Source organism: Indicator indicator, chromosome 39 (genome assembly GCF_027791375.1).
Source record: "Indicator indicator isolate 239-I01 chromosome 39, UM_Iind_1.1, whole genome shotgun sequence".
NCBI lineage: Eukaryota > Metazoa > Chordata > Aves > Piciformes > Indicatoridae > Indicator > Indicator indicator.
This window is the reverse complement of record NC_072048.1, coordinates 105217-119746: the sequence shown is the minus strand read 5'-3', so window position 1 is coordinate 119746 and position 14530 is coordinate 105217. Positions and strand designations below refer to the sequence as shown.

General features: G+C 46.4%; 1 protein-coding gene across 1 annotated transcript; it reads right to left on the bottom strand.

The window, feature by feature from the left end:
* Positions 1-269: 269 nt before the first annotated feature.
* On the bottom strand, positions 270-13566 carry ETV4 (ETS variant transcription factor 4). The gene is made up of 13 exons (XM_054396780.1): positions 13522-13566; positions 13348-13429; positions 13118-13165; positions 9742-9795; positions 6157-6280; positions 5624-5664; positions 5422-5425; positions 5060-5289; positions 2840-2914; positions 2686-2754; positions 2166-2338; positions 1028-1129; positions 270-485 (listed from the first exon to the last, which is right to left on the bottom strand). Exons 1-13 carry the CDS (start codon positions 13564-13566, stop codon positions 270-272), a joined length of 1263 nt encoding a protein of 420 aa, XP_054252755.1.
* Between the last annotated feature and the right edge of the window lie 964 nt (positions 13567-14530).

Sequence of the window (14530 nt, the reverse complement as noted above, 5' to 3'; positions counted from 1 at the left end):
TGGCTGCTGGAGGCAGCATTGCCTGATATTCTGCAGCAGTGCTGCCCAGATGTCTGCATTGCCAAGAACAAATCCCACCCTGACAAGTGAAGGTCTTATCACAAGCACATGCAAGCCTTGTCAACTGTCAGGTGATTATCCAAATGTATACCTGAGCACTTCTGATCAGAGCAGCCAGCTGTTGTTTAGTGCTGCTCTAGGCTTCTCTGGAGCAATGCCTGTGTTGAGCAGACCCAGCAGAGTCCAGGCACAGTCTGTTCCCAGCGCTGCTAGTACATATAGCCTTTGCTGTAAAGCTGTGGAGGAAGGCTCCTGGGTTCCAGCTGGTAAGTGGCACTCTCATGCAGGTGAGAAAGAGGCACCGTGTCCTCCTCCCTGACCTGGTGCTCATGCTCTGCCCTCGGTGCTGGTCGCTCGGGGCAGGCGAGGGAGAACAAGGCCTGGGGCTCACAGACGAACTTGTACACGTAGCGCTCCCCGGGCACCTGCAGGGAGAGGGGAGAGGAGTGCTGCAGCCACACAGGCACCACTGGGCAATGCTGCACCCTGCAAAAGCATCTGCTGCTCTAGCCCTGAGACATGTCTGAGCTGTAAACTACTTGTGCTGTCCTCCTGTTGCTTTGCTGCCCTGCTTTTCCCTGGAACAGCCCCTGGGAAATGGGATGCTGCCAGCTGACTCTGACCAGGTAGCAACAGCATCAATGGTCCCTGACCAACCTGAACTTGGAAGAGACTGTCCCTACCACATAGTACCAGCTCCCAGGCAGCCTTTCTCTCACCAACAGCAAGTCTGGACTGATTATATGTCCTTGCAGTTGCATAAATTCCAACTCTTCTGTCTGCAGCCATAAAAAGAAAGAAATCATAATTCCTTTTGGTTTAGATTCAGCTCCTTTACATGACCCTTGTTACTTCTGCAAAGAGATCTTGGCTCACTCAAGTACGTTCTGCACCTGTAAGACTTCCTGTCTCAAACAAGAGAAGCATCATGCCAGGCATAAAAACTCCATCTGCTTTTCAAACTGACCTTCTGCATGATGCCTTTCTCATAATAGTAGCGAAGGGAGCGGCTTAGCTTGTCATAGTTCATGGCTGGACGGTTCTTTTGGATGCCCCACAGCCTGGACACCTGTGGAATGAAGCATCAAAGCATAAATGCTGTGAACCCAAGCAAAGGGCAAAGCAGCATTCTCCAGCCCATTCTCTTCTGAGGAATGGTGCCACAACGTACATACACACCACGCTGAAGTAACAAACCCAAGCAGTAGTGCAGCTTTTCAGCAAAGAGTAGAACCTAAGCTGTGGCACCTCTCTCACCGATAGGCCTTCTCCTTGCCCCTGCAGAGCTCATTTGCTGTCACCACTTTTCACTCTCCAGTACTCAAAGCTTGAGGATGCTAAATGACTGCTTCATCCTTTGCTCCACTTTATCTTCAAGGATCACACATCTGCCAGGAGTCCAAGTATGAGGGAACCTCCCTCTTCCTATTACATGATTTTCAGCTCTCTGTGATGCAGAAGTCTGTTGTAAGCAGATGCCAGCCCACCAAAACAACTCCTCTGTGCCACAACTGCTGGTAAAGGTTTGATGTGTAGCCAGAACAGTGCTAAATGGAGCTCTAAATCGAGCAAGATAAGAACAGGATGTACAGACATGTCAAAGAATATTGTCAAGTGTCACTGGGGTTTTTGGAGTATGGCAGCATTAGAAATTACACCTTAGTTATGTCATTTTGGTATCAAAATGGATTCAGTCTAGGATATATTTTCTTCTAAATTTTTATGAAAGCTTCTACAATCAGTACAGTTCAAAACTCCAGACCTCAATGTCAACCTCAAGCAAAGAGTGTGACAAAGCACAGGTCACTGCAAGCCTGAGTGTGAAGCAGAGAAGAGGATAAATGGAAGTGCAGTGGGTAATGCGACTCTGTGGGTAATGTGCACTGATGAGACTCTACACTTACAAGCAACCTTTCTTAAACCTGATATTTGTGCCACCCAAGTGTTTTGACCTCTTCTAAAAACTTTGACTTGCTGCAGGGTCTAGCAAGTACCACTGGCAGGCAGGAACCTTCACAGGACGGAGGAAAATCCACTTGGGAGTTTGTGGCCTCAGAAACAGTGACTGCTGCTCCTGAGCCTGTAGAGAAGCTAAATGGTTTCACCTCTTCTGGCTCAATGAGCTTGAACTCCATCCCTCTACCAGTCCAGGCAATGACATGGGAATTGGTTGGATCGTCCAATAAAGCCACAAGGAATTGCCAGAGCTGGAGAGATCCCCGTCTCTGGTATGGAGGCCCTTCCCGGTACCCTCCAGCTTCCTGCTTGATGTCTTCTGCTGACAAGAACAAACAAGGCAACAGTGCAAAAACAGTTGAAAAAGAAGAGCACATTTCATAAGTTTGCCTGGAATGTTTCAGTTCACATAAAACTGTGCAGCCAATTCACCAGTAGCTCTTCCAAGAGGAGCTCTGATAAACCTCACAGTTATGCCTTTTATGCTAGAGGTCTGTTTGCTGCTAAAAGACCTTAAGAAATAGGATAAAAAAAAGCTAGACATGAACCACAGCTAAGACACCCCCAAGAACACAGTACAACAAACTATACAGACAGTGCTCAAGTGGCTAGCAAAGGTTCTGGATAACCTTATCTTATACTCAACCTGCGAACCATTAATTCTCCCACCTTCAAATTTTTCTGGAACAACACAGATGTCATCAGTAAAGGATCTCAGCTGTTTCTCATAGCTGCAGCCTGGAAGGGAGCAACACAGGCACTCATAAACAAAGACAGGACAGTGCTAGAGGGCAGTGCAGGGAGGAGTCACTGAGATTCTTACCTAATGTATCTTCTGTATTGGAAAGGTCTGGATAACTCTCAACATCTATGTACGTGGAAGGACATCCAGGAACATCTACAGAACAATTAACAAACTCATGGAATCAAAAATTACAGGAGTTAGAATGGTGTTGCTCTCCAGAGGTGAATGGGTAAATGCAGCTGTCTAACCAACATCCACTTAGGGGTCCCCACAAGGGTTAGCAGCAGACTGTGAACTTTTTATATCTTTGTCTTCATGCTTCCAGTCATGAATTAAACTTGAACTTTTGTGGTCCTATCACATGGCATTCCCCAGAGTAGCCAGGATAGCAAAGCAATCACCTATGCACCACTCAGTACAAAATCTTGGACCAGGTTCCTTTTGTGTGACAGCTCTCCCTTAGGTTAAGCTAGCCAGGTGCTGTGCTCCTGTTTGCACAGGGGAGAAGGCATTGTGGCTTTCTAGGGGTACCGTGATGACATTAATGGAGAGCAGCAGCATCTGAATGTTTACTACAGACAGGATCTCACAAATGTCACATCAGGTTCCTGTCATCTCCCTGGCTTTCTCACGATAGGGCACTCTCACAAACAGTTGAGACACATAAAAAGCAGTAAATAGCCTGAGTTTAGAAACAAGCAGAAGATCTTTCATTATCCCTATGCAGCCTGGGAACTGCAGATTCTATCTTCTGTATCTTGTGTTTTCTGAATCAGACCTATTTTCCTTCCACAGCTGAAATGAAAGCTGTAACTGGAAGTTTTGGAACTATTTCCCTCATGTTTCCTTACACCCCTGTATTCAGCCCTTGCTTTCAGCAGACGTTCTGCTGATACTAAGGGCAGAAGCGTTCTCTAAGCTGACAGGCTGTGCATTATTAGTCATAAACTACTGACAAAAAGCATTCTTTTAGCTTTGCACATTTTCGTCCCATGTCTGGACATAAGGACCCAATGAAACTAATATCAGCACAGTCAACAGCAGTGGATTCTATACCCTTAGAGAAGCCTTTTCTTTATCTGTTTCTGCTGAAGAAAACAATTCAAAATGTCCATTAAAATATCTGGAAATGAGAAAAAACATTCCTTTTAGAAGAGTGTTGTGATGTCAGAGCAGTAAGTTTTTGGACAGGTCTGCTGAAAAAATAAGATCTATCCCTTCGGGAAAAATGAGAGGATTCTCTGGTATCTAGAGAATTCTACTTTTTTCTCTTGTGATCCTCTGAAATCCATAACTGCTGCGTGCCCATTTCCATGGGAAGTAGCAGGTGGAGGTTGACATGAGATGCTGAGCAGCACACTTGGCCTTGGCCAAGTCAGCCCCGACCCCACTCTCTGCTCATGCTTGTCCTTGGGATTGGCCAGTTTATTTCTAGCCACCCAAGTCTTGCACCATATTTATATTAGACTTTCGGAACTGTTTGTCAGAACAAAGCTAGTTTATCTTGCACAGTAAGCTCCAAAACGGAGCATCGGTGCTCTCTGTGACCTGGTGCAGTGAGTTTCTGGTAGTGTCAGCTGCTGGTGAGAGGTCCCAGCAGTAAGAGCTGACACCCACCAGCTGAGCTGGGAGAGCTGCATCTTTGTCTCCATTTTGTGAATGAAACATTTCAGGGAAAGGGCACAGGGCCAGCGTTGTGAGGGGCAGCTCAGGGTTGTGCAGGGCAGACCCTGCACCCAGAGCAGCTTTCCTCTGCTGGCGCTTGAAGGTCACCTTCTGCTGCAGAAATCTGAGATGGTTTTTCTGTCTCTGAGCTAATTGATTCCTTCCTTTCTGCTGCCATTTGCAGAACATTTTCAGTATAATTTCTTTCCCTTTGCAACCTACCAGTTCACACATCCTCTTGAAGACAAAAACTCCCTGTGATACTGGGAACAACTTTTTTTCTGTTTCTGATGGTGTAAGTTGGTTAATTATGAATTTCGAGTTTCCCCCAGGACTACATATACCTTTGGGGAAAAAAAAGCACGCTTTCAATCTAGTCTGATTGGGTTTACATCACTGTCTAGTTCCTGTATCTTCTTAGCTTTCCATTGTCTTCCAGAAAGCCCTTCCCAGAACATGATATGGACAGTGAATGTCCTAGCCTTGGACAGAACTCTGCATTTCCTGCTGCACAGCCAGCTTCCCAAACTACACATGCTCCTGAAGTAGTACCACTTCAAAGCCCAAAGACCCACAGTGGTGGATGTTCACCCAGGAGATCACTCACCCCTACTGAAGCCTAGCTCTGCCCACCTGAATCATACACGTAGTCCACCTGCTCCTGCTTGATCACTGCAGCTCCTGGGTATTGATGGCTTGCTTGCTCATACTGTGGGTCATGGTACTCCTGTTTGAATCCCTGAGGAGGGTACTGGAGACAGGGCTTGGACATCTGGTGCTGGTAGGCAGTGGAGTCTTCCTGGGCCATGCTCTGGGAGGAGAGGAAGGCATGGCCGATCCCCACAGGTGGATGGTACAAAGAGCTAGAAGAGGGAAGAGGACACAGGGTGGCTGCTTTCTTGGCTTTCTGATCTTGGCCTCTGATGCAGGATTAAGCTGAGGGACGGAAAGATCTTTGTCTTCAGCCTGTTACTAGGGCTGTAGAAGCTACATACGTAGCTGGGGCAAAGAAAGGATCCCAAAGAAAGATGTTTCCAAGGGCAGTTACACAGCTCATCATTCCCAGAATCTGGCAGGTTTAAGCTTACAGGCTTCTTCAAGGCCTAGGCAGAAGTGGTGGGTCCTACGTACTTTGGATGGGGGAAATGCTGTCATTGCTGGAAACTGAGCACTTTGACTGTATCAGGGTTCATGGGCTGGGGAACTTGATTCCAGCTTTTCTGGGCTGATCATAGGCACTTGGGCAGTCAAACAGATATTGGAGGATTACAGTTCTCTGAGAAGGACTTGTGGCAGCACATGGAGAGAACACACCACAGGCAGACATGCTGCCTTCTGTGCAGCCCCCTAGGCCCAGCACAAACTCCTTCCTTTCTGTTGGTTCCCCCCATGCCCAATAACCCTTGAAGCAGAGAACTGGAGGAGGTGTCTGTACTGAGGAAGCCATACATCAGTACATGCTCAGGCAAGCAGCCAGGAGCAGTAGTGTCAGAGAGCTCAGGATAGCTGAAGAACAGCACAAGGGAAAAGAGGCAAGACCAGATCTATTCCATGCAGGTCTGACCTCCAGTGCAATAAATTGTGGCCTGAGCAGCTGCCAGGAGCTGCTCCAGGGGTTAATTTGTGCTGCAGCACTGCCCTTGGCCAGTAGGCAGAGGGGCTGCGTCCCTAACACTTTGCAGCAGCCTTGCGCCTGTCCAGTCCCATCCCCCTGCCCTGTCAGCTGTTACCTGCCATAAAGGCCCTGCTGGCCATTGTGGTACTGGAAGGGCTGCTTGTGGCTGCAGGACAGCACCGGATCCGAGGAGGGACTCTGTGGCTCCTTTTTAACCTTAGCAGGACTGTGAAAAGCTACTGTGGGAGAAAAAGGAAAGGTCGAGCTGACACACTTGTTTATGGAGAGATATTTTTAGTCAGTTGTCCCTGTCCAGCTGGCTCTGAAACAGCACTCTGGTGTGCACAGCTGTTTCCTGGAGGCTCCTGAGCTCTGTCTTTGGTTTAGTTAGGTCTGTGTGATATATCAGCCTTAAATGAGCAAATCTAACAGTTGTGATATTCCAGAGAACTTTGGAAAGGATTTGGAATCGGTATTTCCTAAGATGTTCAGGGCTGGGAGAAACATTTTCTATTGTGTCATAAGGGAGAAAAATGCACATACTCTATTTTTCAACACTTGGAAGCAAAGTTTGATTTGCACCATGTAAAATGCACTTCCACTGGCAGTCCAGGTGAGCATCCTGTGAGACAGGACCATGTAGCACTGCGGTCTGTTGTAATCCCCTTCCAGCATGGCCCATTGGGGATTTCCTGACAGCATCATTTGTCCTGTAGGACAAAAAATGTAAACTGTTTGCAGTCATAGGTACAAAAGCTGAAGGTTTTCTGTGGGAAAACACCATCAGAGGCATTGCATGCAGGCTGTCACTAGGCTAACTTGCTCACAGACACCTTAGGCAAGTAGTGTTTTCAGAAGCACCTAACCAGTTCAGAGAGCTAAAATTATTTTTCCAAAGGAACTGCATCAATGCTAGAGCAGAGTACAAAACAGAAATCTGACTTCCAAGTCCTTGATTTCACTGTAATATATCTCAAAGTTTCAAGAGCAGCTTACAGTCCTCTCAGTAGCTTCCCTTTGAAGCCTCTCAAGTAATGGTACCAGCACTCAGGAAAGAGGCCAGGCCTTTCTACAGCATACTGGGATTCCTGGGCAGGAGGTGCCATGCTGACACTCATCAGCTACCCATACAATTCCTAAATGAAGGTTTCCCTTGTTGAATCTCTTCTGAGCTAACAGTTCAACATGCCTGAATGTGGCACTGAGTACTCTCACCAGTGGCAGCCCAGGAAAAAAAGTAAAAAGGTTCCTTTTCTTTTTCAGTGCGCTGCTCTGTGGTGATAGCCTGATGCAGATGAGGAGGGATATTTCTGGGCTGGTTAGAATTTAATGAATAACAAATGTGGGTTGCAGTTTACAGCACCAAGAAGGAGGATGTGGCTATTGTTACTTCTTAATTAAGTCCATCGAGAGCATAACTTCCTTCAGTAGTTCCTCAGGAAAACCCTATCCTGGCTGAAGGAACTTTGACTCTGGGCTCTACTGCTGCTCTTAGGAGGTCACTGACACTTAGAAAGGAAAGAAAAGTAACTGCCAAAAGGTACATTGGTTTGTTCTTTAACAAGGGGAAGATCTGCCGTCCAAATGAAAACTGTAGGCTTGTAGTAAGGCTGGCTCCAGTCCTTCTTCACCAGCTTACTCCTAATGTTTCAAGCTGACATGATGCTGCTTACAAAGCCTAGCGTGTCCAGATCTGTAATTACAGTTTTAAGGACATAAAGTAACATCCTAACCTACGATTTTTGCTGAGTTTGTTTCAAGGCTGATTTGAACTGTGTAACACCCGTCATTCTCAAGCCAGTTTTCTTTCACATAAAGGACTAATTGTTCTTTAGGAAGAACTGATTGCCCTATCAAAAGGGCTGGAGAAACGGCTGCTACTGTCTCTCTTAGCAAAGGACATTACAGCTACTTTATACTGTGAACATCCCTCTGTAAAATTACCCAAACCTGACTCCTTTGGTTTCAGTGAACACCAGAAAAGCCCACCTTTACACTTCACATTACACCAGCACCCAAAAGGATCCAAACAGCTTGACAGAATCAATATAAATAAAGAAATCTGTAAGATACCAGGGCCTTGTACTGTTTCTGGCTCCTCTTCCTTCAGGGAGGACTGGCTCCCACAGCCAGTGCTGGGACTGCCATCAAGCATAGCAAAGGGGCCTGTTCACAAGCCAGCTCTTGGCATAGTCCCAGCTGAGCCAGCAGGCCTGCCCCACACCTGGGAGAGATGCAGTATCCCAAGCACGACATTCCTGCACCAGTACAAACATCCCAGAGAAGGTTTTAAAAGAGAAAAGGGCCATTCTATGCCTGTGACATTCATTTCCCTTTTGTCTGCAGCAGCTGGAGTAAATCCAGAGAACCCATCCGAACATGCCAACACATCGACCGAGTCTGGAGCAGGGCAGGTAATTGCTCTGTCCTGGACACTGAACTCCATTGAAATTTCAAGCAGCTAGATGTGCTAGAAGCAGTCAATTCTTTCTGGCCTCTCATAGCTGGAACAGGCTATTGCATTACAAATGACTCATTCATTCACTCAGTGAAATATGGGACCAGCCTTCTCCTCAGTTCTAGGTCAGTAAGAGAAAGAAACAAGATCTGTGACTCAGAGCAAGCCCAGCTATGCTGCAGGGCCAAGTCCAGGGAAAAGAGGTAGACAAGAATAAGCAGCAAAAGTGCTTCATTTTAGTTTTCATGAGCAAAACCACCCAGAGCAGAGAGGGGCATCAGCATACCAAAGCTGATTGCCTCAGATTTAAATGGACATCTCTGCTCTTGTTTGCAGCCAACATGCCTCTGTCCAGGGAATGGCAAGGAGGCTTCTGGGAGCCCTGCCGGGCCTGTCAGAAATCAGGTTCTGGTTCCCATGGCTGCTTGCAGCACAGCTGTTCAGCACCATCTGTATTCACTTCAGGCAGTAGGCAGCCTTAGCCCAGCATCAGCTTCTTGTGATGTACTGTGAGGCGCAGCTGAGCAGGCCAGATGTTGGAAGAGCAGGAGGAGTTGCATGGATGTTGTGTGGAAGGTTCCTATAGGTACAGTTGTACCTGTGCCACATCCAGCAGCTCTCTAATGGGAAGTGCTTTGGCCAGCTCTCAGAGCAAACATCTGTGGTGCAGTCTGTGGCCTCCTCTGCAAACAGGTGCAGTCTGTTCAGTGGACAGTTCCTAAGAGCAGAGCAGGTAGGCTAGTGAGCATCTCTTCAGGGATACCATGCCCTCAAGCTGTGCAGGCAGCAGACAGTGCCATCATTTCACAGAGGCCATGCTGGCACCAGATGATCAACCAGAGGCCATGAGGGGAGCAGAGTCCCAACAAAGCACCTGCAGGATACAGCAGCCATAATTTCATGTACAGCCCAATTTCTTTTGCTTTCAGAGGAGCAACAGAACAAATTGATTGTCACAGTAATGCAGCTGTTTAGGAATGCTAAATTACACATAGACCAACTAGAATACACATCTGTTGAAACCGCTCAGCGTAAGGGATTGTGGTAGTCACCATCACACAAAGATACTTTTGCATTGTCCAAATGTGGACATTTAGCCTCTTTTTGCTTTCTTTTTTTTCCCCTTTTTTTTCCTGTCACAACAGCACAGACACAAACCCAGTATGTTGCATTCACGCGTGCGTTTGGTTTAAGAGCATCCTGCCCTTCCTTGAGATATGTGATGATCCCCATGCTACTTACAGTTTTCTGAATGAAAGTCAGGCACGAATTGCTCGTCACTGTCTGGAACCTGAGCTGCCAAGGGAGGAAGGGAGAGAGGGAAGGATGGAGTGGGCAGGAGAGAGGGAAAAGAGAGAGAGAGAGAATCAGAGTTGGCACTTTATGTGGTATAATTAACAGTAAGGCAGAAGTAAGTCTGTGCAGGAAAGATCTCTTCTGGGGTGCACTTTAGTGACTAACGATAGTTTCCCTTTGGATTACTGAATACTCTTCTGCCTGTAGATTTAGCCCTTCATAGTCTGCCAGTTTCTTTCTCCCTTGCCCTGGAAACAGGACAGTACCACATTTATTAGCTCAGGATTCATAGGTTTCCTTAGAAACAGTATGCAAGGGGTTTTAAGCATTTAGCATAGAAAAAACAACTACCATCTGATAAATTTGGAAAGGCTATGCCAAAGTGATGAGCAGAACAGGAAACTTCAATGTTTTCATATACAATCTTTTCAGTAACTCCAGCAGCAGTGAATAGCTCAGCACAAGTTGAATTGGCTACAATTTTTAAATCTGAAGAATATTTCACAAGCAAAGAAGTTAACTCGTAGCAGGAGAGGGAAATGGCTAACTGTGCATACATACATAATCACATGTATGTATGATTTCACAAATGGGAAATGCAAGAGGAAGCGCTGGTGTAGTCATAGAGCATCTGAGAGCAAACAGCTGCTTTTACCCCACAGGTCAGTGCAGTAAGGCTCATTTCTAAGCATCTGCCCTGTTGGACAGCATTATTTGTACAACTCCAAGAATAACAGCAAGGTCTAAGATATCTGAATATTTCAAAGACTGTCTTAAAGATATCTGAGGCTTCATTCACCCTGGAACAGCCCACCTCAGTGAGATGAGATGTTGCTGAGTGTGATCAGCAGTGAGCCAGTTAACGACAGCAGCATCTCAGTATTAAGAAGCTTCAGGCTTAATGTCTCCTTTAGACAAAGTGGTGAGGCTTAGGCTCATGCCCATGTATCCGCTCACTTGAAAAGTCAGCAACCCAATTTAAATTCACACCTCTTCATAATCCAGGGGGTCATATTTATTCCAATTTACATAAAAGATTAGACTTCAAAAGAGCTGTAATGCTCAGTTGGGTAGTTTCCATAGCATCCAAAATGGGGGCACTGGAAGAGTCTTTCACCATGCACTTCACAGTATGTTTTACTGCTTCCTGGAGTAAATACTTACTTTAAAATAAAACTTGAATTATCAGAGTTCTTCCAGGGATGACTATGAACCATAGCACATGTTGTGTAAGAACATTTTATTACCTCTAACAGTTACTTTTGTGTTCCTTTTACTGCAGGGAAGGGAGAGCTTGCAGGAGGCTGTTATTTCACAAAATCTCTCACTAATTATCCTCCTACTAAGCGTTTTTGTTATTGTAGAGTGGACAAAAGATTGCATTCTCTCAGCTCTAAAGCAAAGGTGATGTAGGCAAAGTAAATGGAGATGAGGAATGAAGGCCTGGTAATTGTAAAACTTTGGGAAAAACACTGCATTAACAACAGGCAGTAGATTAGAATGGAACTGCAATCACTGTTCTTAAAACAATCTATGTGACGTCAAACTGGAAATGGTAAAAGCTGGGAAACAAACAAACCTACAAAATGAATGTTATGAATTATCTTTAAAAAGCAACACTGTAACAGAAGAAATAGCAGGGATCACATTTTATGAACTGAGTGGATTTCAGACTACTGCCTTGACAGGGGTGGCAATCTTGCTAAGACAACTGCATACTGAAACAATAGACCACAGAAAGATGTGAAATGAAGGGCATGGCTGGAGTGAGAGCAGGTATCCTCACTGCTGGACAGTGATGCTTGCAGACAGCTCAGTCTTGTATCTGGAGGCTAAAGTGCCAGTTTCCAAAAGAAAAAACAAACCCTGTTTTTTAATATTCATTGTCTACTTCATGTAGTTGCAATACAGACAGGCAATTTCTTGTTCTTCCCAAACCAGCATTTCTACTTAAAATAACTAGGATACCTAATCAGACATTGAAAGCCCAACCCCAATCTTATTTTAGTCACTCCAATGGCATGCATCAACACGTGCCTCACCATCTCCCACACAGCTTTCAAGATCTGGAGCACCATAACTAAAGCTTTCTGGCTAAAGATACACAAAGAAGTGCTTTTCTTAGTCAGCACAGCCACAATTACCTGTGCAACTTTTCTCCAAAGAAACTTTTCTTCAAAGAAAAAAAATATTATAAGTGATTTTAAATTATTCTGTATAGTTCTGACTGCCATCTTTGCATCACTGCATTCTAACAGATGCTGACAAAGATGGCACTGAGGAAAACTTTAGATTGAAAGTCTACCATAAGTCAATGCTGAGCTAGACTTCTCTTCTTGGCAGCTCAGCGTTTTTGAAGATGCAAGAGAAACCAGTCTCCAGCATGTGTGCACATTCAGCAAGTCTATTAGATGACCAGATATGAACACCTATTTTCTGCTCTGAGGTAAGTTGAGTGAGTGTTTTAATCCTGGAACAGACTCCAGGCCATTCCTTTTGTATCCTTACAATCCTCACATTCCTGATCAGTGTCATTTCAGCTTGAAATGAACATGAAACATTTGAAATTTTTTTCCTTAATGATCTTACTTACGTGGCTAACACCTTTTGGGAGGCTTAAAAAGAGAAAGAACTGTTTGAGTGCTTCACTTGTGGCAATATTAGGGGAAGTAACCCTGCTCAAGATGCCATGCATATTTTTATATTCTTAAATATTTATTAAGTATCTATAGCAGAGTAAGTACTTTTCTATTTGTCAGGAGTCTGTATTTGAGGATGTTTTGAATTTTCTAGGAAAGGGATAATTTTTAGTACTGGAATTAGAGCAAATTCACCACACTGTTTAAAACTAGTCTCATGGGATTCCATGAGATTTGAAATTGCTCTTCCTTGAAGTCAAAACGCAAAACAATTTAGGCAGTAACTGAACAGTGTTTAAATTCCAGTAAGGTCGCTTCAAGTAATTATCTTAAGGAAACAAAAACAGTTAAGAGGAGCACTTTGTTCTGCAGATTAGAAGAACGGTTTGTTTGCTTACAAAAACCACCAACGTTCTGGCAACCCATAAAGATAAGTGACAAATTAGCATAAAATCGATGCAGCTATAAGTAGCCTGTAACAAAATTTTAACCAGGAAAGTGGTCAAGAGCCAAACTCCATTCATGGCAAACACCCAGCACAGCAGCGCGGTTCACGGACACGAGCAAAACACTGAATGCTTGCAGCCAGGTAAAGGAAGCGAAGGAGCGGCTTATCAATCGAAGGACAGACAGTCAAATTTAAAGACGAATGTAGACAAAGAGAGCAAGAGAAAGGAGCCTACCTTCTGTCAGCCAAGTCTCCTGGAACTGGCTCAAGTCCTGGAAGAGGTCTGCACGAAAAGTGAGAGGTTTCCTCGCTGGAGCTCTGGGGAGGGACGGTGGGATGCTCCAGCGACAGATACCGGGCGGAGCAAGGAGGTGGGGGACAGGAGGCTCAGGGGGAGGACCTGGTCCCTGCCCAGCAGCCTTCTCTGTCCCCATCCGTCTCTGTCACCCCCCAGCTGCCCTTTACCTTCAGGGTCCCGCGCCGGCTGCAAGACCCAGTCCCCAGCTCCTTTCCTGGAGCCCAGCACAGCTCCGGCAGCCGGAGCCGCCTGGCTCGAAGACTGCTGCGGAAGGGGCAGATCAGCGCGGGGCTTCCCTCCGGGAGTGGGCTCCGGCCCAGAGCCCCCCGCCCGGCACTCACCTGCGGGAGAGTGAACGGCACCTGCTGGTCTGGGTACCCCTTCATCTCACCGACCGTGCGCTACCTCCGCGAGCGCGGCGATGTAGACACTCGGCGGGCACCTGCGGAAGGCACAGAGAGAGCTTCGCGGCGGTTCGAGACGGCCCCCACCCGCTGGGAACGGAAGGAAAGGGAAGGGCAGCAGCGCGGCAATCCCGCCGCGACCTCTGAAACCTGGGAGACGAGGTGGGACCCGTCCCGTCGCAGTTCGCGACTGCCGGTCACAGTCCCAACCCACGCGGCCCCAGAGCCGCCCCGCCCCGCACCTCCCTTCTCCTCCCGTCATCCCAGTGAGGGCCCAGGAACAGCCTCCCATTGGCGCAGCACTGCGCACACGGACTCGGCTCGCGCGCTCCTTTGTTTCACCGAATTTGTGAATGAGGCGCTGGGCTGGGGCGCGCCCGCCAATCCCATCTCAATCTGGCTCCGTCCCAGTGAAAGTGGGCGTAGCTTTAGCCTTCAGAGCCAATCAGATCGCAGCGCCCTAGCATTCGTTCAGGGACCGAGCTCCCATTCATTAAAAAAAGATCCTGGAGTTCATTCACCAGGGGAAGCTGCGGGCTCAGCCCAGCTCCCCGAGAGGCGGCACCCGGCCGTGCCGGCCTCTTACCACGCACGCTTCAGCCCTTAGGCCTAGGTCACTGCTGGGAAAGTTCATTACATTTCAACAAGACTTGGAAAAAATTTCATTCATGCATCTGCAGTGAAAATAATTCAAGCCCTGGCTGCCGGAATAGGTTTACTTTTGCAAATGTTAAGGGTCAAAAACTTAAAGTTCAAATCTAGTCCTGGCATTTGCACAGAAAAAAATAGAAAAAAGAAAAGAAAAAAGGGGTTTTGTGCGCTTTTGTGTATATCAGGTGCTGTCTCCTGGGCCAGGTGCATGCATCCTTTTATTTTTTTTTCTTTTTCAGATTTCTCCTTTAAAGTTCCATGACCTATTTAACACTTATTGATCCTATTTATCCTA